At 30.3% G+C, this 25,535-nt stretch overlaps 1 protein-coding gene across 8 annotated transcripts in view; it reads left to right on the top strand.

Annotated features, from left to right (window-relative positions):
- LOC108905816 (nesprin-1) overlaps positions 1-25,535 on the top strand; it is a 423,696-nt gene that overhangs the window by 221,911 nt on the left and 176,250 nt on the right. For all 8 annotated transcript variants that reach the window (XM_018708877.1, XM_018708911.1, XM_018708884.1 and 5 more), the window contains one exon: positions 10,428-10,489. In XM_018708877.1, the coding sequence (XP_018564393.1) occupies positions 10,428-10,489 (62 nt within the window). The remainder of the gene's footprint in view (positions 1-10,427; positions 10,490-25,535) is intronic.

Below are 25,535 nucleotides of genomic sequence, written 5' to 3'. Positions count from 1 at the left end.
CACCACAGACTAATGACATTAACATATAGCAGTCGGCAATGTTTATTTCGCAAAATAGCTTAAGGTCATCTGCATACATTAAATGGTGTACTTGTAGATCAACCATGATGTCGTTTACAAAAAGAACAAAAAGTGAGGCTCCGAGTATAGATCCTTGAGGCACACCAGATATTTGATGAAACTTGTGTGATTTTATACCACGATGTTGAACAAACTGATACCATTTTGTAAATACGATTCAAAAATTTGCAAAAGCGATTCGGACACACCAAACCTACCTAGTTTGTACAACGAGTGGTCGTGGTCGAGTCTATCAAAAGTGAAGTCGGTATAGATAGCATCGAATTGTTTCATCTTGTCAAGTTCCTCACTAATAAACTGAGTTTTTTGGACAAGGTTAGTAATAGTGGATCTGGCTTTAATGAAACCGTATTGGCCCCACGTCAACAACCCAGACAAGGATTTGTATAAAAAGTTATGTAATAACATCTTAAATATTTTGGAGAAATTGCAAATAGAAATTGGCCTGTGAACCAATTCATTCTGACTGCCCTTCTTGTGCATTTTTGGGTGAAAATGCCCAAATATTTGAATTTTTCCTAAATTTTGTCTAAATACATTACTTTCGTGGTATTTTGAAATGTTGAGCATGATGCATTAGCAAAAAATACCCAAGACCTCGATATTTCTCAGAAAATCTACTATTTGGGTAAAAACTGATTGGTGAAAACTGATTTTTTGTTAAATTTTATCCAAATATATTATTTTCGTAGTATTTTGAGGTGCTGAACACGATGCCATTAGTAAAATTTACCCATGATCCCGATATTTCTCAGAACATCCACTATTTGAAGTAAAACGGGCCAAAACACCACGAAAATTATATATTTGGACAAAATTTAAGAAAAAATCAGATTTGTCCCATATTTGGACCAGTTTTTACACAAACATTTCGCTTTTCTCCGAAAATCATCGGTGCCTCATAAATTTTGACTATAGGGTTTAGATTTTTTTGTTTTTTTGTGTGCCTGTGTAATTGTAAACAGATTTAACTGTAACTTGAAAATTAAAAAAAACGTTATATGGATTACCTCCACTATTTTTTCAAGAGGAACTTACTCTCCCCAGTACTTTTTTAGTAGAAACGCGACACTGTAGTTTTAGTTTGCTATATGATTCAACAAAAAAATGTATAGCATGACCTTTGCGAAGAAGCTGCCAAGGGAAGTTTCCCTAATACGGTCCTGGAATTTTAGAATCCTCTGTTCAAGAGTTTGTGGTCTTCAGTGAATAGGAGTATACTAAAGATAAATTAATTCTCCCAAATGATTTCAAGGTCATAACCAAAATTTATTTTAATGAAAATTCAGAGATCAGCACAAATTTTGACCTAGGACTCTGTTAAGTGGTGGTTCCATACTCGCCTAAATTACCCCACTCTACAGTACAGGAAACATGTATAATTATCTGTCCCAAAAAAATTTAAAGACACTTTATAAATACATTTATTTTGGTACTTGATCCAGATGTGAAAATAGGTAGTTCATATATTATGCTGTTTGGCGAAAATAAGATGTTCGTAATATTCATACACTAAGCAAACATTATCCTCCTTTAATGTCCCGGTAGACAAGAGCAAATATTACCCCAGAGTAATTAACCCTTAAGTTACAATATTAATAAACCTACAGCTACATATACAGGGTGATTCATTAACAATGGGAAAGTCGAAAGCTGAAGATACTACACATGAAATGGTGACGATTGACGCAAACATGCCTTATCCGAAAGTTAATAGTTTCGGAAATACAGGGTGTTGAAAGTTAAAATTTTAAATCGTTTTTTTGCAATTATTCTGAATATATGTAGGTTAGGAACTTGAAAGTTTGTGAAACTATATTTTTTTAGGCGACGAATAAGATGCGTGTTGTTATTTCAGCATTGCTCGTAGAGGGCGCCACTTACGACCAATTTTACCGAACATTTGGTTAATAACTTTTTACCCTGTATGTCTAACATGAAATTTGATTCAAAATCTGAAAGAGCTATCATTTTTCCATTAATTATGTACCCTTGTTTTATTTCGGTATCCTCTTAAAGAGGTGACATTTAAATAAACTTTTTACATATTTCAATTGATAATATATTTATAAGAACATTTGTACTTGCCAAAGATATGTCGAATGTAAATGTTAAAAAATGCCCTATCGTGTGGGTTCTGTATATCGATACATCCGAAAGAATGTCTTCACTTGCCAAATATTCGCCGAAGCTACTAATTTTTATATTTGCGGAGATATTTGTTATGTGCCCATATTTATGATCGTGTGTTTGATCAATTTGGTGGTATATATTTTATTTAAAGATCTGCAAATATTATTGCGATCGTAAATTATGTACCAAACTTTCATGTACCGTATTTTTAGAAACAAATTCAATATCACCCATGTACCAATATTTTCTACATCTACTATTGTAGATGTAGAAAATCGTTACCATCTGTCTGTGACTTCAATTTTCCATATTTATACTTGCCACATTCATGTAATATTTAGTTTATACATAATGCATCACATTATCCAGTTTTTATCGTCGTTTTTCTGATTTCCTTTGAAGTTCCGCTATAAATATGTAAAGTGCTTGTTAAACGTCTGTTTCTGTTAATTGATTACCTACTGTTTTCATATAGGTACTTCTTAGAATAAAATTGTTAGGTAGAAATAGTGTAATTATAGTTGATATATTTTCTACTTAGTTTAGAATGTTTTATATTGAAAATATAAATAAGTGGTTCTGTTAGTATAATTTTTACAGGTTTTTTTTATCAAAACAAATGACGGAGAGTCAGTCCCTAAAGAGATCTAGTAATTATATAATCACTTCGACGTCAGTCTAACTATATGCTGTACTATGAATGTTGTGTCTTCGGTAGGTCCGAAATTTTTATTCGTTTTTATTGTAAATTTTACACAATTGGCCTATAAACTTGTAAATTACTTGGAACACTTAAATTACTAAAAGAATATTAAGTTAGATTATAAAAAAAAATATATTTTGCGACATTGTAAATTGTATAATATGCTCTTTCCTCTGTTAATGGGAAATATTATTTCATTTTACTTAATACAAGGTACAATTAAAATACTTAATCAAAATTTAATGGCAAATTCAACATCACTAATTAATAAAAAGAGTTTCTGTAAACATATGTTCGAAAACGTGTCATTTTTGAGATACAGGGTGTTAAATTTTGAGAAAAATTTGGATTTGTTTTAATTACAAAAAATAGCTCAAACAACTTCTTTTAAATTTTGCATATATCTTTATTTTTTCATTGTCCACAAATATATATCCATGGAACAGGTTTGTTACATATTTACAGAGGCGTAGTTTCAGAGGTGGTGGTAGTAATTTTTGTTTGCATTCTATTCTTCCATGCTATTTGAAATCTGACCTGCTAATATTTGTTCTTAGAATTATATTATATTAATACCATTTGGAGGCAAATGATAAAATGTTAGACAACAGGGTATTCTGTGCTTTCCAAAAATATATAGTTACTTACCTCAAAAAATGAAATAGCTATTTTTTCCAAATTAAAAAAGAGGGGGTTGTTCATGACTAAAAACTAATACATTTCTAAACAGAAATTAATATTATTTTACATAGGAGGCTATGGAGGAAAACAAAATCATATACATAGTCACTTCGGTTAACAGCAATTTTAATAAATTTAGTATTTTGCACTTTCTTACTGAATATCTCTCAACAGATATTACATACTTATTTAATTGAAACTACTTTTTTTAAAAACATAATTTTTTTTATAAAAATGTCCATCATATTGAAGACACAACCTACATTGAAAATAAATTTTTTATATTTTATAATTTTAAAATACGCCAAATATTTTTAGTTTACTTTCAATTAAATAAATATGTAATATTTGGGGTATGGTAATCTGATGGTTTTATAAGAAAAAGCAAAACACTCATTTCTCGAATAAATTTCTATTTACTTCACCAACTATATTAATTTGTTTTTCTTCATAGCATCATAGCCAGATATACACGGCTGGAAAATCCACATGGTCCATGTGGATTTTCCAGACAAAGTAAAGTAAAGAAATCCGTGGGATAGACAAGGATGGCTATAGTGAAGACGTTTCATAATCTAAATAGTCACCGAAGTTTCGGGTTAGAAGTGGGAGTGACTATTCAGATTATGAAATGTCTTCAATGTAACCATCCTTGTCTATCGCAAGGATTTCTATGACTTACTTTATCGCTCTCACGTAACGACCGATGTACCATGGGGACTTTCTGAACCTGTATACAATGGCAATGGCACCAAGATGTAGTCAGTAGTTCATTTGTTTTCAATCATGGTCAACTCCATTCCCCTTCTTTTATTTGGAAAAAATCGTTAAAACTAGATTCTGGTCAATTACGGTTTCTTCAAAAAAATACAACAGCCACAGGGGTCGGTCTCCGAAAATATAAAAATTTTCTTTTTTTGGATCTAACAAAAACTAAAAAACATATCGAAAATCTATTTTGACCTGAAAATTCTTCTCAAAGTGGCCAAAGATATCACGACATCAAAAATTAATTAAATATTAATTAGAAAATACAACCAGTATTTTGAGTGTCAAATGCTGCCTGTCTGAGTGTCCGTTAAGACTTGGTTAACTAATTGGATAATTAATCTTAACTGATATATAAAATGCTACCTCAAAGCTAGTTTTAATTAAGAAAATCATAAAAGTAATGTTTTTATTTTCGCCTAGAGAAAGAAATTTACTTTCGGATCGATTAGGCCATCACAAAATCTATAATTTCGCGTATATAAATAGAAAGAGAAAAGTTAATCTTTGGCTGTTAAGTATTTTTACCAGATACTTACTTAATAATAAAATTCCGGTGATTGTTCAATATCTACTGATTTATTGACTGATAGTTTTTTCAACCCCTAAAAACAATTGTAAATGACTTTACTAAACGGCAAAAAATGAACATGGTATATTATATTAGAATGTGTTTTAATTTTAATAAGTGCGACACATTTTAATTACATTCCATTTTAAAAATCAAATGATCTCTTATCGAAAAATTATACAGACCTTTAGGTTTAGAAATAGGTTAATCTACATGTTCTCGTCTCAAAATTTCGTCTTGTTTAAAAGAAATGTTCTATTATTAAAATAATTTTTTGCCCAATGATTTTATTTGGGGGAACGACCCTTACAACAACAAAAACATTTTATACTTGGAACGACCTGTTCATCTTCGTCCACAAAGATATTGTCGCCATTGAGGCTTTATACTTCCATGTTCAGATCGGTTTCATTGTTAAAAGTTGACTGCCTTGCATGCACAAACAGGTTTTCAAACAAATGTTGAATATTTCTTTCCCATATGATATTTCCCCAAAAACGTTCACATGCTGCCGGCTTGCAGGCAACTTGCGAATATGGACCGCTTATATTCATCAATGAACTAAATATATTCGTCATAGAAATATACGTTCATAATTTACATCAATTTTTTAAAATAAAAAATAAAAAACTGTATGAAAAATTATAGTTAGTTTGTAAAATGGTTCTATATTTTTGTATTATCTAATCACGTATTATTTTTAGGGACTGTTCTGGTCTAGTGACATTGGGTTTTAACAATAATACCAACAAACACTAAAGTCAATAAAATAGACAATAAAACCATGGTAGTCAATTACCGTCATATTTCTATACTTTCAGTTCATGGGCAATGTTTTTTTTACATTGACCATTCTATTTACGCATATCAACATGGTTTCTTTAAAGGTCGTTCGATAGTAACTAATTTAAGTCTTTGTACTACAAAATATTTCTGATTTGATCAATATCAAGGAGAAAATATGTAGATGCCGCGTAGGTATATCAATTTTTCAAAAGTATTTGGTAAATTCGACCATAATATTCTTGTTATTAAACTTCAGAATATAGGTTAAGATGTATTTAGTACATTATACAGATTTAACAGCAGTCACAGTGTGCTAAATTAATAACTGTTCAACTTCTTTTGTAGCTGTTATTTATTCTCATTATAAGTCTATGATATTGAGCGTTGCTCTCTATACTTTGAACATACAAAATAAACATTTGATATATATTTTTTTAATTTAAACGGTATTTTGTGAAATATCATTTTGAACAATTTTCATAAAACAGGGGTACCTACCTAGGTGAGGTTTGAATAATACTGCTCAGATATTATCCAGATGACCTAAATCTATTTTTAAAATATGAATAAGATGTCTAAGAATACAACTTCTTTTAAATTTTGCATATATCTTTATTTTTTCATTGTCCACAAATATATATCCATGGAACAGGTTTGTTACATATTTACAGAGGCGTAGTTTCAGAGGTGGTGGTAGTAATTTTTGTTTGCATTCTATTCNTATTATCCAGATGACCTAAATCTATTTTTAAAATATGAATAAGATGTCTAATACTTATATAATATCGTAAAAAAATTATAAAATTAATATACCTAATTTTTTTGGGTACTGTCCATCCCAGTAACATCTGGAGACAATTTAAGACCACCATATCATTTTTATATATTTATTCTATAATAAAATCCTAGCTTTGCCCAACTGTTTAACTACCTGTATTAAAATTGTTTATAATTTTCTTTTATTTATATTTATAAGTGATTTTACATAGAAATACAAAAAATAAACTGTATACATATTATTTATTATTACCGAATAAATCAAGAAATAAATATACCTACTAAAAATAGAAAGTTACTGTTTATGTTTTTATTTAATTAAATTAATTAAATGATAAAACATAAAAACACATTCATCTTATTACAATAGCAATCTCATATCAATATTTAAAGTTGTAAAAGGTTATCATAATAGGTACAACCTCATTGTTTTTCTGCCAACATTTAATTTGTTTTTACTTGTCCCAGAAAAATAAATGTTCCTTCTATTTCCCTATGAATTTATATTATTATGAAGTTATGAAAATAAAATACTATTAGTACAAAAGAGCTAAAAGGACTACTGAAAATTGGTTTAAATTGAAGGATTCTCCAATGACGACACAGTAATATTGGTTGGTAAACTATTTTCCTTTGAAACTTGTGGTATATTGTCTTGCATAAATCTTAATGAACCAGCTACTTCCATAACTTTAAATAAAATTGTGTTCTGTATATGGGACCCTTTGTTTAAAATCTTCAATAAGACTTTATCATATTAAATATTTTCTTTAACTTGGAAGCACCTTCAAATTGTACCGATTTTTATTTAATTTAATTACCTTGATATTTCTATACTTCCCGTTCATGGGCAATGTTTCTTTTTAAACCGATCATTTTATTTCTGGATATGAGCATAGCTTCTTTAAAGGTCTTTCGGTTTTGTACAAAATAGTTCTGATGTGATCTATATCAAAAAGAAAATAAGTAAATGCCGTGTATATCAATTTTTGAAAGCATTTGGTAAATTTGACCATTCCTGTTGTTACACTTCAGAATATACTATGAGTTAATACGATGTATTAAAAAATAATTAAATTACACAAAGTATTTTAAAAGTTATTAAAAAAATTCCAGGGGCGTGCTTTCTATATAATAATAATATAATAATAATAATTAATTAACAGAAAGTTGATTAACAAAATATTCTTCCACAGAATAGAAACATTTATCAACCAAGTATTTTTTCAGAACCTTCTTGAAGCTATAAACAGAGGTACAAATTTTTATATCATTAGGTAATTTATTGAACATTCGTATACCAAGACAGTTAGGTGAGTTAAAAGACAGATTACACCTACCAAAAGGTATACTAAAATGGCAAGACTGCCGTGTATCAATGGAATGAATCTGATTTCTGTGGACAAACTGATTTTGTTGACAAAAATATATAAACACATTTCATACAACAAAACAGAAGGCATTGTTAAAATATTGTAACAGACGAATATCCGTCTGCAGGATTCCCTAGCTGACATTCCGAACATACACCTAATTACACGTTTTTGAGCAACAAATACATTATTAGCGTGGCAAGATGGCCCCCCCAAAAACAGATACCATATTGGAAACGCGATTCTACTTGGCAGTAATATAGCTTCAATAATTGATCAATGGTCAGGACTTTTCTGATATTTCGAAATTGATATGATACTATATTTAACTTCATTACTAATTCGTTACATTGATTATTCCAAGTTAGACACTCATCCAGGGTTAATCCTAGAAATTTTACAAGATTTGTGTTATTAATTAGTGTATTGTTAATATTAACATCAATACTATTGCAAAGCTTTTGTCTATTGTGAAATCTTATAACCTGAGATTTATTGATATTTAGTAGTAAGGAATTTTGACTAAACCAATCGCTCATCTTGGATATTACTCTACAGTAAGTCTCAGATAATTTTGTATCTGATTTGTCTGAGATCACCACTGACGTATCATCGGCATAAAAAGTGAAAGACCCCGATCCTGAAAGCTCGTCTAAGTCATTAATGTATAAAAGAAACAGGACAGGGCCCAGTACCGAACCCTGAGGTACCCCTGTATTGACTTTTTTGATTTCGTAAGTTACATTATCTATAGCAACATATTTAACTGGATTTCGAATGAAAGTTGCCACCCGTTTCTGAGGAATGCCACGAATCCCATTTTTCTCTAACATGTCGTGATTTACGCAGTCAAACGTCCCACTGAGATCACAAAAGATCCCAACAGGGCATTCTCCATTCTATAGCTCCAACAATACGACCATAGCATGAATGCATAGCAGTAGTGGTTGACTTACTGCTTACGAAGCGGTGTTGATTACTGGATGTGATATTGTTCTTATCAATAAATGAATATATGCAGAAAGGCATGTTCAAATACTTTTAAAAATGCTGAAGTAACAGTAATGGACCTATAATTTTCCAAAAAACTGCTGCCATACTTGCCAACAGCAAATGACAAGTTAACCAGATAAACCAATGGATGTATTAATGCATGCAAGCATTTCTTCAAAATGAAAGGTGGAATCTCATCATAGCCCAATGAGAACTTACAATTCAATTTTTTAGTCAGTAACTCATACAACTCCGGCACAGTAAAAGGATTAAAAAAGAATGACTTGCTTTTGACTTTCATGCTATCAACGTACTGCATGGAACCATTACTTGGTTGAATTTGATCAACATCACTAGCAACTTTACAAAAATAGTCACTGAACAAGTCAGCAATTTGTTTAGAGTCGGTAATAGACATGTTATTATGCTTTAAAACTATGTTGGGAGATCGTAAGGAAGGTTTATTCGACAATTCGGATACAATATTCCAAGCTGTTTTTGTAGGATTATTTGAGGTGCTAATAATATAGGTCTTTAAGTCACTACTACGGCGTACGTCATCATTTACCCAATTTTTATGTTCACGATTGGGGCGATCATGAGCACAACGAGGAAAGTGTTTATTAAAATTATATAAAAATAAGTTTGTAAAAATCTTACATGCGTCATTTACATCCTCGGATAGATATATATCGTCCCATGCTAGTGTTTCAATATTATCTACAAATTTTTGTATAGCATCGACACTGAACTTATATTATGAGAGTTACCATATGCAAGGTTGTTTCTTGAAGCCTAGTCAAATAAGACAGTCTATGGTCCGAAATTATCTGTAACGCAGACAGTTGACCTCTCTGTGAAATTACAAAATATTTGGTCAATCGTTGTCACACTGGTATCCGTAACTCTGGTAGGCTATCTTACTACTACTTTAGGGGCCTGTATCTCCGTAGGGGGAAAATATTTGTAGGAACTTGTCATGTTATTTTAACATCCCCGTATAAATCCTAGAGATTGCCCACATATTCTGAGTACATTAAATGAGCGTTGCTTTCTAAACAAATAAATAAAAAACATTTTATGTTTTTTGAAATTTAAACGGTATTTTGTGAAATAATAGAAGAATTTCTGACAAATGTCTTTGCTTTTAATCAAATTTTCGAATCTAATTAACGTTTTTTTAAATATAATTGAAGAATCTGTAAAAAACATCTAAAAATAAATTTACTAAGTCGAAACTGAAAGGACGCTATCTGAAATTAAAACGACAGTTTCTGAAATATGGATATTAAGATCAAAAAAATCTCTTCTCAACGTATCAACATCTGACTCATTCTGCTGCAGATTTAAATTTGTAAATAAAGCCTGAATTTATAGTAAACAGAAAAGCGTGTATTTTTACAATAATAAACAAGTTTCTAATTAAATGAACGGGATGCATCGGTGCGAAGTTTTGCACGAATTAAAAATAGAAAACTTTCAATGAACTTGATCGCTTCACGGCGATTTGTATTACTCACTGGTTGAAATCTAAATCTGACACAGCCATATTTTGTTTCAGATGAGCAAGAGCGAGTACAGAAGAAAACTTTCGTCAACTGGATCAATTCTTATCTGTCTAAGGTAGGTACATAGTCTTCATCTTATTATTAGTGAAAATTGCTTGTAACAGTTTAATAAAGCTGTACAAGACAAATTGTCTTACATACTTTAGAAGAAATAATTGTATAGGTAGATTGTATTTTAGTAACAAAGTACTTGAATTTCAAAAGGAAAGTTTACACAAAGTAAATTTGATTTGATTATGTGAAGCAGAATTGAAAATTGCTTTAAACCTGATATAATTTCGCAAGCAATTCGTTATTGTTTTCCAAGTTAAAAATCTAATATTCTAGGTACATATTTATACAAATGATTACAAGCCACGTGACCAACAATTTTGTATTTCTTTCATGTTGGCGTTTAAATTTTTGTAAGATTAAAGCAATCAGATCGCATTATTTTGAGAGTATACGTAATGGTTTGTCATTATTCATTGTAAGCCTGTGATTAATATTGGTGACGCTAAGATTTAGCGATATTTAATTGACAGTACCAACCTTGAAATGTTGGTTGCCTAAGCTCGGCAATCACGTGGCTTGTAATAATTTATGAAGGCTTTGTATAATTTCCCATTTATACTGCAAAAAAGATGGGGAGTGAGTTTCTTTTGGAAAAATACTGGGGAAGTTCATATAACGTCAAATTATACTAAAACCATGGTAACAACATTTTCATGTTAATGTTTACATTTATTTTTTTTCTACTCTTTATTAAGCTAACTCAACAAATTCTGTCAAATGAAATAAAACAACATTCTTTGATACCAGAAATCTAGCTAGGCAAAAGACATCAAATCACAGGCAAGATTGCTAACTGCTGGTACTGATGGAAACAACTACTCTACTGGCTACATGCCCCAACTATTGTTGGATTACACCACACCATATAGTATTTCTGAAGTCTGTTGAACATGTATAAAGACGCATAGCAATGAAATTTAATGAGTTTCATAGGCGTCCCTAAAAAAGTTTTCTGCTAAAGGTAAAAAATAATAATAATTTGTATGTAATGTGTAGAAAGTTTCTATTATGTTCATTTGGACAACAACATATTTTAATTATTTATGTCATCAAACAATTTTATTATATTGATGGTAAATTTTGGTTATGACATATCAAAAAATATTTAGATTGCATTAAAATATATTACTACTCGCCAAGAACCAACGGGAAGGTATGTACATATCCTTGCCAGGAAAGGATGAGGAAAGGTTGTTAGTTTAGCTTAGAAAAGTTATTAAATAAAAATAATCAACAATAAAATAATTTATGGCTGGTCGTCCAGTGCGGCTGTGTTTGTGCGTCGTTTGCCCGCGCGCGCATTCTTCTACTGGACGTATATATTTCTACCATCTCCACTTTTAGTTCGACCAGACCTGTATATGGGTATGGCTAAATAAATATGGGAACAAGTTTTTATTTGGTCTTCTANAAATACATATATTTTATTTAGTATTTATATGTTTAAATTTACTTCTGTTATTTTGAGTTATTTTGTGAGTAAGATATTTTTTTCGAAAATGTACAACCTATCGATTTTCAACAAGCACGTATACATTTTTTGTCCTCCGTTAGGAAGTTTAAGAAATTTTAACTTTTAACATATTCCGATCCATGCTACTGCTGTTGGGAATAAAATTAATTGCACCTTTTTCTAAAACAAATTAATATTTGACATCTTTATCTTTAGCCGATTTAAAGATAATAATAAATAAGATAATTAAGAAAATCTCACTTCAAAATAGCACTCTGTATCTCGGAAACACAATATTAAGAGAAATATAATATGAATTATGTCCAGTATTATTCAAAGATGAATTCATCCGCTACTATTCGAAGAGAGTCTGTATCTCATTTAATTTTAACATGTTTACAAATAAACTAATTTCGGTTATTAATAAACTTAATATCAATCTTCTTTAAGAAAATGAAATGTTGTTTTGAATTTCAGACTTGCTTTTACAAATAACACAAGATTGGGAGCAAAATGTTTGGTAATTTTAATTTATTCTGAATATTTAGCGGCTGTCATATATTTCATGGAAATACCTTTAATTACATCAAAATTTTTTCTTACTTGTGATGCAAACGCGAGTTATGCCAATACTCACTTGAATAGATAGATAATACACATTTGTTGTAAAAATCATCTAATACTGGTTTGGAAATATATGAAATTCGTTTATATACAAATTTTGAAGATTATATAAAATACAAAAGTTTCTCTGCAACACATTTTAGTAAATTGAAAACTTCAAAAATAAATTTATTAAAAAACGTTGTGAAATATAATGAGAAATGTTCTTATACTGTATTATTTTACCTAGGTATTCATCTTTCTTTATTTATTGACTAGCATGTAATTCCGTATCGACCTGTCATTATCGGTACATAACTATAAAAATATTATTGATTTTTAGCCTGATTCATTTTAACAAAATTCAGTCTACTGTTCTTTTTATTAGTAGTGAAATATGACTATAGGTTTTCTTCAATATTTTGGTCTAACTGCAATAAAATTATATTTAGAAGGTAAACTCGTTTTGACCTCATTAGATTTTGATTTATTTGTACTCTTTTTGGGTGGTGGTTTTGCAATATTTTTTTTAACGATTAGTATATCAAAAAATAAAAATATCTTTATATATGAATTATTTTTTGATAATGGATAATAATTGGAAAATACCTCTATAAGAAGTCTTTGAGAATAGGTACCTATCTTATTTGAGGCATCTAAACAATAATTTACGCAATACCAACAAAACCCTACCTGTTGCATAAATGTTAGTTTTAGGGAGAGCAAATCACTAGTTTATCTTCAACTTTCTTATTTTTACCCCATTTTAAAGAATTTTGGTCCATTCATGAGAGATGTAATCTTATTTAATTTTGATAAATAGAACTGTGTTCGAAAAATGTAGGTGATACTTAACGCATTTTATAACATCAATTACAGATGATTTGAAGTATCACAATTTGAACAATAATTTTTATTTATTTATATATTTTTAAAGCGATTATACATAAAATTGCAAAAAATAAACCATGGCATATTATTTATTATTGCTGAATAAAACAAGAAATAAATATACCTACCTATTAAAAATAGGAAATCGCTGTTAATGTTTTTATTTAATTAAATTAATTAAATGGTAATAAAACAAAAACATTTTCATCTTATTACAATAGCAGTCTCATACCAGTATTTAAAGTTATAAAAGATTATCGTAATAGGCACTAACTTATTTGTTTTTCTGCCAAGACTTTCTTTGTGTTTTACTTGTCCCAGAAAAATAAATGTTCCTTCTATTTCCCTATGAATTATTATTATTGTGAAGATATCAAAATAAAAGACTATTAGTATAAAAAGGAACTATAAGGACTACTGGAACGTAATTGGTTTAAAGGATTTTCCAATGGCGACATAGTAATATTGGTTGGTGAATCGGATTGTGACTTTTCTAATGGAGCTTGGCGTTTCTATTGATTAACTTGATTTTCTGTTGGGTTTTCCAGATATTTTTCATTCAATCAGTTTTTGTTATGAATTTGTTCCATTTAAAACCTCTTCTAGTTAAAAGTCTATGTACAACGTTTAGAGTAGATATATACCTACATATTAATAAAACTGGATTTTAAAACATATTTGTAAAGTGTGTTTCAAAATTCAAGCAAGAAGTAATATTGATAGAAAACAGAGGTTTTTAATTAAAAATATTAAATTTTTTGTTGGTTCATAAATCATACAATATAGGGTTGTGTATGGAATGACCTACAGGGCATTGTTTGCACATACGCACTCTTTTGTCGAAATTTTCCATGACCATTTTCCTAAATGCGACTGAATTTCGTTGGTGCAGCGCTCAATTTTCTCCTTCAAGGCGTGGGTGGTCTTGAGAAACCTCAAAAAAAAAATCCAACAGCGTCAAATCGCATAACCTGCGCGGCCAATTCTGATTACCAAAACGAGAAATTACATGACCAGGAAATAAGTAATTGAGCAATTGAGTACTTAATTGAATTGTTTCTCGGACTGTATGGCATGTGGCACCTTTTTGATGAAACCACATGTCTACATCCATTTCTTACAATTTAAGTATAAAAAGTTGTATTATCATTTCACGATAGCGAGCACCACTCTTATTATGTGACTAGCCCCATTTTCGAAGAAGAATGTTCCGATGATGCCTCCAGCCCAAAATCCTCACCAAACAGTGCCACGTTATGAATTTTCTGGATCCGAAATGCGACAATTTGGTCAATTAACAATGCCATCAAGACGAAAATGAGCCTCATCGGTAAAGACGAATTTATTCGAAAAATCAGCATCTACTTCTACAGCTGTTGTTTCATAATCCATTCAACGAACGATCTTTGCTCTGCGTCATCAGTAGGCTTCAGTTCTTGAGTCAATCGAACTTTGAATTGAAGTGATGTTCCTGGACTCTTAGCAACACTCTCAAGAACTGCTTCGATGTTTTTATGTTAAACGACTTGTTGAAGGACACGCCATGTGTTTAAGATCACTAATTGATCTAGTATCCCCGAATTGTTCAATTAATCCCTTCACAGTTGAAGAAGTTCACTATTCCGACCATACTTTGTACGAAAATTGTGAACCGTAACTGCCAAACCTTCATTATTTTAAAAATATTTTTCAACAATGAAAACCCGTTCTTCTTTCGTGTAGCACTCAATTTTTTTTCGTTGGTAACACTTGACGTTGACAACATAACACAAATGGCGGAAAAGTCAAATCTTGCGTGAATTTTGAGGCACCCGATATTTTTATTCTTATTCTTCTGAGAGAAATACAAACTTATGAGTATACGATTTAGAATTTTTCACCCTTTACAGGTGTGTGTATAGACATGACTGTAAAGATGCAAATTTAAGAGATGCAATCTTTTAAATTATTATCGAAATAATAAACAAATATTAGATATTTATGTATAGAATTGTTGCAATATATCTCGACACTAGTTGTCTGTTTAGATAAGTACCTACTTTTGATAAAAAATTGTCTTTTTTCAACTTTATCTTGTAAATAATTGTATTCTGAACTCAACAATATATGCCACATTGATTTTTGACCAAAAATGTATTAGTGAAATATGCAAAAAATAGTTAATATTAATTTAAGCCTTCCAACAAAATTGTCAAATGTGCCATGAAAACAATAAATTTATGGTATTTTTTGAGCCATTAATGCCAATATTTAGTTTTATAAATTTAGTAGAAAAATGAGGGAGTTATAATTTGGCGGAGTTTTTTACATCCAGACGCTCGGTATATGTTTACTTATTGTTGACGGAAAATAAAGTCGTTACTAAAGTCGATAAACCTTAAAAAACATGTTTCTTTATTTTTGTATCATATGCTAATTTGGCTTATGTAACACCGATTCAAGGGGACAAATCCTGTTCCAGTCAATTCCAAAATAAGTATATTACTCAATCAGTTCTTAGTACAAAGCATTTTAGATTAAGAAATTTAGTTATTGCACGTTTAAAAAAGAGGGACTGTACGTTATTAGCATATTTCGGTTCTCATAAAACACCACTCAGTGAAAATGTAATTTGAACTTTGTAATTGAAACTTTCTTTGGAATAAATTTCAGTATGAGACACACTTTATTGAATGGCAGTCGACAGTAGGTGAAAGCCCAAATTTTTTATTTAATTGCGAAAGTTTCCTGGATTTAGAAAGCGTTTTATGGCCCGGAGACCTTTTATCTGCACAATGCCCCTTTCAAATCATTACAAGATAAATATCTTGTAATTTTTCACCACAATATACAAAATAAATTTTTATGGAAGTTGGGTAAGATATATTTTTTGCATGAATATGAGGAAAAAGAAAAAAAATATTTACAAAGTTGTTCACCTTACAAATTATATGTTATGTAAATAAGAAAGTAAAGTAGCATAATAATAATATATTTTTTTCTATTAATAATATTTTATGGAGATCAAAATGAGAACTTCATTATACAGGGTATTTCAGAAATAACTGGCCAGACTTATTTGAACTTAGGTGGTCAAAATGAGAAAAAAAGATCTGAATGTTCCAACTGTTTCGTTTTCTAGGCAGAAATGTTAAAACTCGGAAAAAATTCTAAAATATGTCCTTAAACATTTGACGTAAATTAAGGAAATTTGGACTAATTTACTAATTAAAGGTAACAGTTTCACTGACACTAAGAAAGCCAGAAATTGCTTGTAACTTCTGGTTGTAGTTTTAGGAAACACGATTTCTTTAATGTCATTCGAAAAATGAACCACTTAGGAATTATTACTTTTTTTTAACTTACATGACCTTCACTAAGCAGTTCATTAAACTTTAGAAGTAACTACAACTCTTTACAACAAAAAAGTTCATACAGGGTGTCTCACTATGACGGCCCATTAGAATTATTTCAGAGACTTCGATTTGAATTTTGAAAATTTAGGATACCGGGTTTTCGGGCAAGAAATTTGGTTATCTTTAATTAGACAAAAAATATTTACGCTAAATTTATTTTGAAAGCCTCTTTCCCGGATAACATGAGGATTTTCAGATGAGTATTGTCTATTAAAAATACCTTCTCTCGTAAATTTTGACTCGTCTGTCCACATAACATATTGCAAAAATTGTGGATCTTCTTGGTATCGCACTAACATCGTTTCACAAAATTGTACACGTTGCACGGCGCCACCCGGATGAAGAGCAGAAAATAACTTAAATTTGTATGGATGCATATCATTAGTTCTTAGCATCCTGTGAATGAACGCTCGTGAAATGCCTAAATCATACTCTGCGGCACTATTTGAGGATTCTGGATGAACATTAAAATAGGCTAGCACATTTATTACATTATCTTCATTTGAAGTTATTGGTTTTGGTAAAATTCTTTTTGCACAAATTCGACCATACTCTAGTTTGCTAAAATTCTTCTTAACTTTTTTCTGCTCACTGCTGGCAAATTTTGATATGTCTCATTCAAAACTGTACATGTTCTGCTTATAATCCCATTGCAACGTCCGTGAATGAATAATAAATTTAAAAAGATCAGCATTTGAATCTTACAAACACTAAATTAAACTGTCACTGCAAGAGACTAGCAACAAATTGACAGTTTAGTTGTTTGTTTTGAAGTTTTGCTAAAAATTCCACAGCTATCCTCGCAAGAAATTACATGATTTTAGGTGATTACACAAAAAATTGTAGATAACTTAAAAACTAGAAGAGAAGAGAAATATAGAGAACTTTGATACCGTTCGAAAGAGAATAAAATTGTGTATCAGAATATAGAAAACATACAGGATGTTCCATTTAAAAAAAAAAACGACTTATGAAAATTTTAAGTTAACTAAACTCGGCATTAAATTTCTAGCACCCTGCATGCAATTAAGTCACTTTAAAAGTATGGATGGGAAACTTAGGGGTCTAGCTATCCCCCCTATAAATATTGTTGCTTTATCTTTCTTACCATAAAATACACATGGATTGAAGCTAGTCACTGTTTCTCTCTATTTTTTTGAAAAAAATTAAATATCTCGAAAACGGTTAATTTTTGGAATATGGAAACTCCATAAAAGTCCACCTAAAATAACACGTAGAATCCAAAATTGCAATAATATATAGGGTGTTCCATTTAAAATAAGCAAGTTGATGGCGACTTCCGGTATAACCGGAAGTGGTACGTGGACGCCATTATTTTAGTTAAGAATATTTCTAATGAGCCGTCACCGTGAGACACCCTGTATATTTTTTTAAAACAACCTAATCATAAAAAATCCGAAAAGACTAGGAAATAATTTCGAAATGTAATATTTTATTCCTCTCTTTTGCACAAAACAATTGAAAACCAAAAACTGACAATTTCATTCTATGAAAAAAGTTATTATTGTTAAAAAATTCTACTCTTGTTCAAATGTATAAAAGAAGTTTTAAGTGACCTGATGCGTGCTCTTACATGTTTCTACATTCGAACAAAGTAGATTTTTTTAAACAAGAATAACTTTTTTATAAAATGAAAAAAAAAGTTTTTCCTCGTTGCAACTCCAAATGAGGACACGCTATATATAAGAAAAAATAAGACATGACACATTCCAAAACTGTACAGTAACCTACACGTGTTACTTTCATTCCAATTCTACATTATGATTGTATTTCGCTTTTACTCAAATAATCTAAAATATTTATTAAGTTACACGCACACGCAATGTATCATGTCTAGAAATGTAATAAGAAGCACGTTCCTATTTTCGGATGTGATTATTTTTTTCTTTTATTATAAATTACTAAAATCGAAACCACACAAAATATTTAATAGTAGACCTGAATTATTTTCAAGCGATCAAGAAAGGAAAACCTTATAATTCACGATAAAAAATGAAGTTTCTGATGACACCTGTAGTTAATTTCAATGGTTAAATTTTATGAAACATAGTTTCATTTCAAGTTTTCATACTATTTATATTTAATAATTTTTTTGTCCTGAAACTGAAAATTAAGGTTATGATTCTGTTGTTCCAAGAGAAATTTTAAAAGATGCTGAAAATTGTGCTTTCTGATCTGAATTTAAAATAAAATCTAATGTTTTAATCGGCTGTTACGTCGTCTAGGACAAATAGAATTGATTTATAAAAATTATATACACCTATGGCAACCAATACTGAGTTGTTTCGATGTTGCAGTGGAAAATAGTTTTGACTATAATCGAGATGGAAACATTTCTTTGTACATTTTCATACATTTTTAAAATTGTTTACAAGGCGATATTAATTCTCTTGATATTTTCAATAAATTGAGTATTTTTATCGCTAAATAAAAGTAAAAACTGCTCTATATGATCTACGCGTAGTCCATATTAGTTTTTTAGTGCATGTTGCTGACCCTTCCTTGTCCTGTAACATTTTTAAGAAAAAAAAAATAATCAAATCTTTTGCTGCAGCCACGGTAATCTTTCATTTTATTGACACTATGTTTTTTCTTTTATCTATTTTGCAAGTGAAATGATTGATTCATTATTTTGATTCTAATAGCATTTATAAGAGCTAATCGCGTCAAACGGACACTCGCTTCGGATTCAGCAACCCTAAAACCATATGGATACCATGGTCTTGTCTTTCGGACCTGCCACTTTTTTTGTGGGGCTGTGTAATTATAATGTTTAACAGCATGTGATTGTGATCAGTAAGCTGAAACTCAACCTTTTATTTCCCAAAAGTTGTTATCATAATTCAGACAAATCTCATATTCAAAATGCTGCAGTAGAAAAAAAATACTATATACAATAATTAAGTAAGCATGAATTTCTTAAGACGTGAAAAAATGTATAGTTACTATAGAAAAGTAATAGTGTGCAATTTGTGCAGAAATGCTAATTTCTCACTCGTTTGAATTGCAGTGCTCGCCTACAGTTCGTGCCGCAACTTTTTCAAACTCGTGAGAATCTAGAACTTTTCTGTACTTGTTGCACAATATACTATTAGTTTTTAGTTTTGAATAGCAAAAAATCTATATATTTTGATGGTTACAACTTGACTTTTTTTTAATGTTGACGTTTATCTCTTGGAATTATTCAAATTTCGTGGCTGAAAACATACATAGGTGTTGTACTTTTGAAACCGAGCGAGTTGCATGAAACTAAATTTGTACAGGACATATAGCTAATACGATACGAAACATAGCCTTAACGTTAAAAATGTTGTCACCGCCGTTCTTGATGGTGAAAATTCGAAATATTTGGAATTATTCAAATTTCGTGGCTGAAAACATACATAGGTATTGTATTTTTCAAAACCAAGAGAGTTGAACGAAACTAAATTTTTACAGAACATACTAATACGATGCGAAACATCGCCTTAATGTTAAAAATGTTGTCACCCCTGATCTTGGTGGTGAAAATTACCTTTTTGCATACAATCCAGTAGTGTACTTAACTTTCTAATTCTTTGAACTTAGTTAGGTACATTTTTAAATGGTAATCTTGGCCTAGTTAGAAATAAAGTATATTGCGCTTTCGAAAAATATAGTGTCCCATTTAAGATAGATTGAAATGAGTTATACCAAATCAATTTCACATCATAAAATTATTTTCTATTATAAAGAGTGACCGATTTCTTCTGGACTTCCACCTTTCCAATTTGATAAACAGACATCGGGTCTAATGTACCGTTTTCATGTTATTCGTTATTTTTTAAAAAACATTGACGTTAACGGCATCCTCAAAAATATCAGTTATATTCAAAATTAAACTTGCAGGCTGCATTCATTCAAGCATGAAAAAAAAATTATTTTATGCAACACTTAATATGTAATTTAAGCTTCAGTTTCATTAATGCACTTATATCAGTAAAACATCTAAATAACTGAAAAATTCTTTTCTGCATTATGAAAAAAATATTTTTTTGTAAACTTTAATACCCTGTATTCCCCAAGAAAACAGTTTATATATAGATCAAACTCTACTTAAGTTTTGGCAATGAATATATTCCTGTAGTTTATGTATTTAAAGTGAAACCACAAAGGTAACCAGTTCTGTTTTTGTCCAATTTCATCATTTTTAATTCTTTTTTATTTTTTTGACAAAACCATCGAGTTATATAAAAAAAAACGGAAACACTTAGACAAATCTTGTTGTAGCAGTTAAAGGTATCACCAAAAATATCCAAATGTTTTTTTTTGTTATAACTCCAAACTAAAAAGCACACAGAAAAATCTATTTTGTTTGAAGATTTCTCTCAAAAAAGTTGGTGGAAACCGCAACTTACATTAATAATAGTCCAACATTTTTCAGCGTATAAAGTCTAGTACGCAGATAGAGCTACGTCTGGGACTCATTTTCTTGCATCCCAGACGCTCCGCGACAATGAATATTGCGTCTGGTGTGTTGCGTTTAAGTAGTAGTAGTAGTAGTACCAGATGCAAGATTCATCAAGAAAATGAGTCCCAGACGCAGCTCTGCGACAAACAATCTCAGTGTGTACTAGGCTTAAAAAAAACTAATTACTTACTTATTCATGTACATGCATGGAATTTATTAGTCAGATTACATTTCTGGTTATTACACACTTCATAAATGATGTTAATATAATTAATCAACACTTTTCCCATTTTTTGGACATAACACCAGTGTCATTTCAACCAATACTGGGTTTTGTAGATGGTGATTGTCCTCTTTGGGCGTAGACGTCAGCAGAACCTTGTAATCCCCCGACACCAGCAGGTTTTAGTTCGGGAGCAGGCGGACTACTAGCTCCTGCTTTGTCATCGCTTTGAGTTAAAACCATTCCGAACAATGCCAATAAAACAACCAAAAATACCTAAAAATAGAAACATAATTATATTTCACAAAATAAGATTTGGGAAATAAAACAAACTATAATTTTTTAACTACACAGATGATTTAGTTCATAACGGTTGGTTTAAGAAAATATTTGCAGGCAAACTACAAATTTCTCTCCCATGCATTGAAACAGATCAATTTCGTGCGGGAGGAGCACATATTTTTTTCTCACCCCCTACACGTTGACAGATGGGGTAAGAATCCTCAAAAAATTTTTAATGGCAACGTGATGAAGGGGCACATGAATTTTATATTTAAATTTGAACCAGCTGATGTTGCAAAAATGTATTTTAATTTTTCTGAGGGGATTCTTATCTCGTTAGTGATGCTAAAAAGGTAGAATTCGTAAAAATAATGCGACGGCAAAATTGACTCATTTCGGTATTCGACGGGAAAATATTTCGTACTCAAAATAATACAAGTATACAATATTTTTGTTTTTAAAAATTGTTATAAAAATGTTCACATTTTAATTATGCCTCCTAAATGTTAAAAATACACTTTAGTTAACTGGAATAAAAACGACTTTTGTTCTAGAAGAAAAAAGTATTTTTTATACAGCTGTTACTTATTAATTTAATTGAATAAACTGCTTCAATAATGCTCATATGACCACAATATTTGAAAATTCATTTATTAAATAAATTTTACAACTGAAACTAATCAAGACATACATTTTTTTGGAAAATTGCAAATTACAAATTGAGGTCCCAATATTGAGTGAATCAAAGTTTATTTCAGAACTGGTGGCAAGGTGATCTCTTAAAATCATCTTGTTATAAAGTTCCAATTATAGTGCAAGAATCTTCGATGGATATTCTATTTGAAACTTGAATTTGATTTTCAATAGAGCCTCCAATATAAGTCTCCGCTACTGAAGTACATTTCCAATCCTTACATATCTTTTTACGGAAAAATATTTGCTTCAAAATCAGCTAAAATAATCGCAAAGGATCTTCTGAGTGGACCTGATAGCCAGCCATCTGGATTCTGGACAGTGGTCGGTATAGCCTTTCGAATGCGGCAAATATACAGCGATTTCTCTTGTATTTCATTTATACCAGCCACTTGATTGGCACATTTTCCATTAGCACTACTATGAAAACCACAGTTTTTAGTGAACTTGATAAACAATACATTTGAAAAGGCAAATGTCTTCTGAATATGTCTTGCTGTCAGAAATTTTAATCATACCTACACATATTATATAAAATCTTTGCCTTCTATATCTTATACTAGCATATTCATATTTATTCTCCCCGTCATTAAAATAACCTGAAAAGCACATAATTAGAAAAGCTAATACGTTCTCATATAGAGTATCATGAAAAGTTGGAAGCTTCAGTTTCATGGCCAGTAACATATTTTCAGTATGTATGTTGTTTTCAGTACATCACTATAGTCATTATAAATGGTTTCATATTGTTTTGCAGAGTTTTAAAGAATCAGTTGCGTTACTGCAGTTTCTGCGGCTTTTGATATTTTCTAATATTCTTCATCATTTGGAAAGTCTACTTCGGTTTCCATTTCATCCGTAATTAGCTCCCCTTTTTGTTAATTTTAACAATATTTTCAATGTTTTAAAAAATATATTGCTTGATTAATAGTTGCGAAGTCGTTTTTCTATTCAATCGTTTTTTACTCGATGCTGCTGACTTTCCATTAAAAAATAAACATTCTGTGATCAGATGATATATTTGCAAGTTTTGACACGTACAGATACATTTTTCTGTTTTTATGTGTTTATAAAATTGTTTTTAAAACAGTATAGCTTATTTACGAAGAAAACTTTTTAAGAAATTATATATTTGGGAATAACTTGTGTCTTAAAATAATAAATTGTGCCACGCTATATTGCAGCAAAAGTACCCGGAACAAAATACAGAACTCAATGAAAACAACGAACTGTAAGATTCGAATGAAAATATTTTGGTAAATCATTTGAATAAATATGTTAATTAATATCCTACCTTAAGCTTCATCTCGATTTAATGCACCATTAACTTTTGTCACTTCAAAAACTAATGGTCGTCCGTTAAAAGGCCGGCTGTTTATATACTTTTCCGTATAGGCACTTGTCTTACAAATGCTAATTTTTAATTGATTATAAGTTGTCGAGAGGAAAAAATTGATTATGTAATCAAAACACAAAAGTGAAGGACTGTAAAATATATTTTGTTGGCAACAGAATCTGTGCTGTTACTAAGAGCGGTATATATGGTCGAACGTATTAAGATTAAATATTTCTTCTGGTTTTATATAAACTGTTACACAAGGTGATCTTCTGCAGTTATAGCCAATCATTAGCCATACATAATTTTATATAATTTATACAATTTTTATATTTAATGTTTGATTTGTAACTAAATAGTCGTACAGTTAATGCAAACGTATAGTGCTTTAAGCAACTAACTCGTTTTCGGATTAATCGGAAACATGATCGATTTCGGTTTGGTGGAGAGGGAAGGAAAAGGTGGAAAAGATGTAGAAAGAGGCGGAAAGATAAAAACAATAGTCAGTCGGGACAATAGTTACATAATGATTATTACTACTAACTATTATATATATAGGCTTATAAACATATGTAATTAAGAAAAACATATGTAATTAAGAAAAAATACAGGATGTGTCAATGTTTCATGAACACAGAGGTCAAAATAAAACGATATAACTATACGTATCTCTGTCTAAAGTTGCTTCTGCTAGAGTGTCAAATTTAACAAAAAATTTTGAATTTTTAAAATAACCAAGTAACTCGTTTGATTTTTGAAAATTTCGTATGCTAGTACCTACTCATGTTTGTAAATGTGAATTTTTGGTATAGCAACCGAAGAATATACAGAAGTGAGAATTTTTTTGCTGGTGACAAATTCATGTCTTATGATTATGAAAATAATAAAGGTTTTTTGTATTTTATTAGTCAGCTCCGAAGCATTTTTGTACAAATGTGATTTAATATTTTTCAAGAATTATATCCATTCTATACTAAAATATAGACAAAAATCTAAGAGGCACTGGAAATGTTTGAATATGACAATAATTAGTCATTTTCGGACAATCTTGATTGCATGTAAATGATAAAATTAGAGACCGCTTATTAACCTAAAATCATAAAAATTTTGCTCCTGATTATAGTTGTCAAAACTAATAAGTATTTCCATTAAAATATATTTATTTTAAAACTTAGTGTACATTCGCAAATATGTCATCAAATATGTTTGATCACATATACAAATGGTCCATTTTAATTTAATATTTTCAAGATATTTATTTATTATTTTTTATTTGTGTATCATCAAGAGTGATTCTCCCACTGGTTACAGTGCAGTTATTTATATTTGCTGAGACAGAATTACATTTATTTTGTCTATCATGGAATCTAATTAGTTATTGTAACTAAACCACTTATGCAGATACTGAATAAAGCATATTTTCTAAATTTATTGTGAATGTTTCTGTCGGCCTATGTGAAATAATCAGGGACAAATCGTCAGCATACATTGTGAAGAGTTATTTGTTTTACTGTACAATCAATAAACAAATGTGATATTCTTTGTCAAAAACTTTTATGCCACACTCGAAACATGTCCTAAGAGTGCTCAGTATTTATCCCAGTTGCCAACTCAGGTATGCTATGGGCGTTAGAAGCAAATTTGTAAAACACCCGCCCAGTGTGCTCCCACACGCTTGTGACCCGATTAGAACAGAGTAGTGCAATGGTCACAAAGAACTT

Source organism: Anoplophora glabripennis, unplaced genomic scaffold (assembly GCF_000390285.2).
Source record: "Anoplophora glabripennis isolate ALB-LARVAE unplaced genomic scaffold, Agla_2.0 scaffold26, whole genome shotgun sequence".
Classification (NCBI taxonomy): Eukaryota; Metazoa; Arthropoda; class Insecta; order Coleoptera; family Cerambycidae; genus Anoplophora; species Anoplophora glabripennis.
Note: the sequence above shows the minus strand (reverse complement) of the source record. Positions and strands in the feature narration are given on the sequence as shown.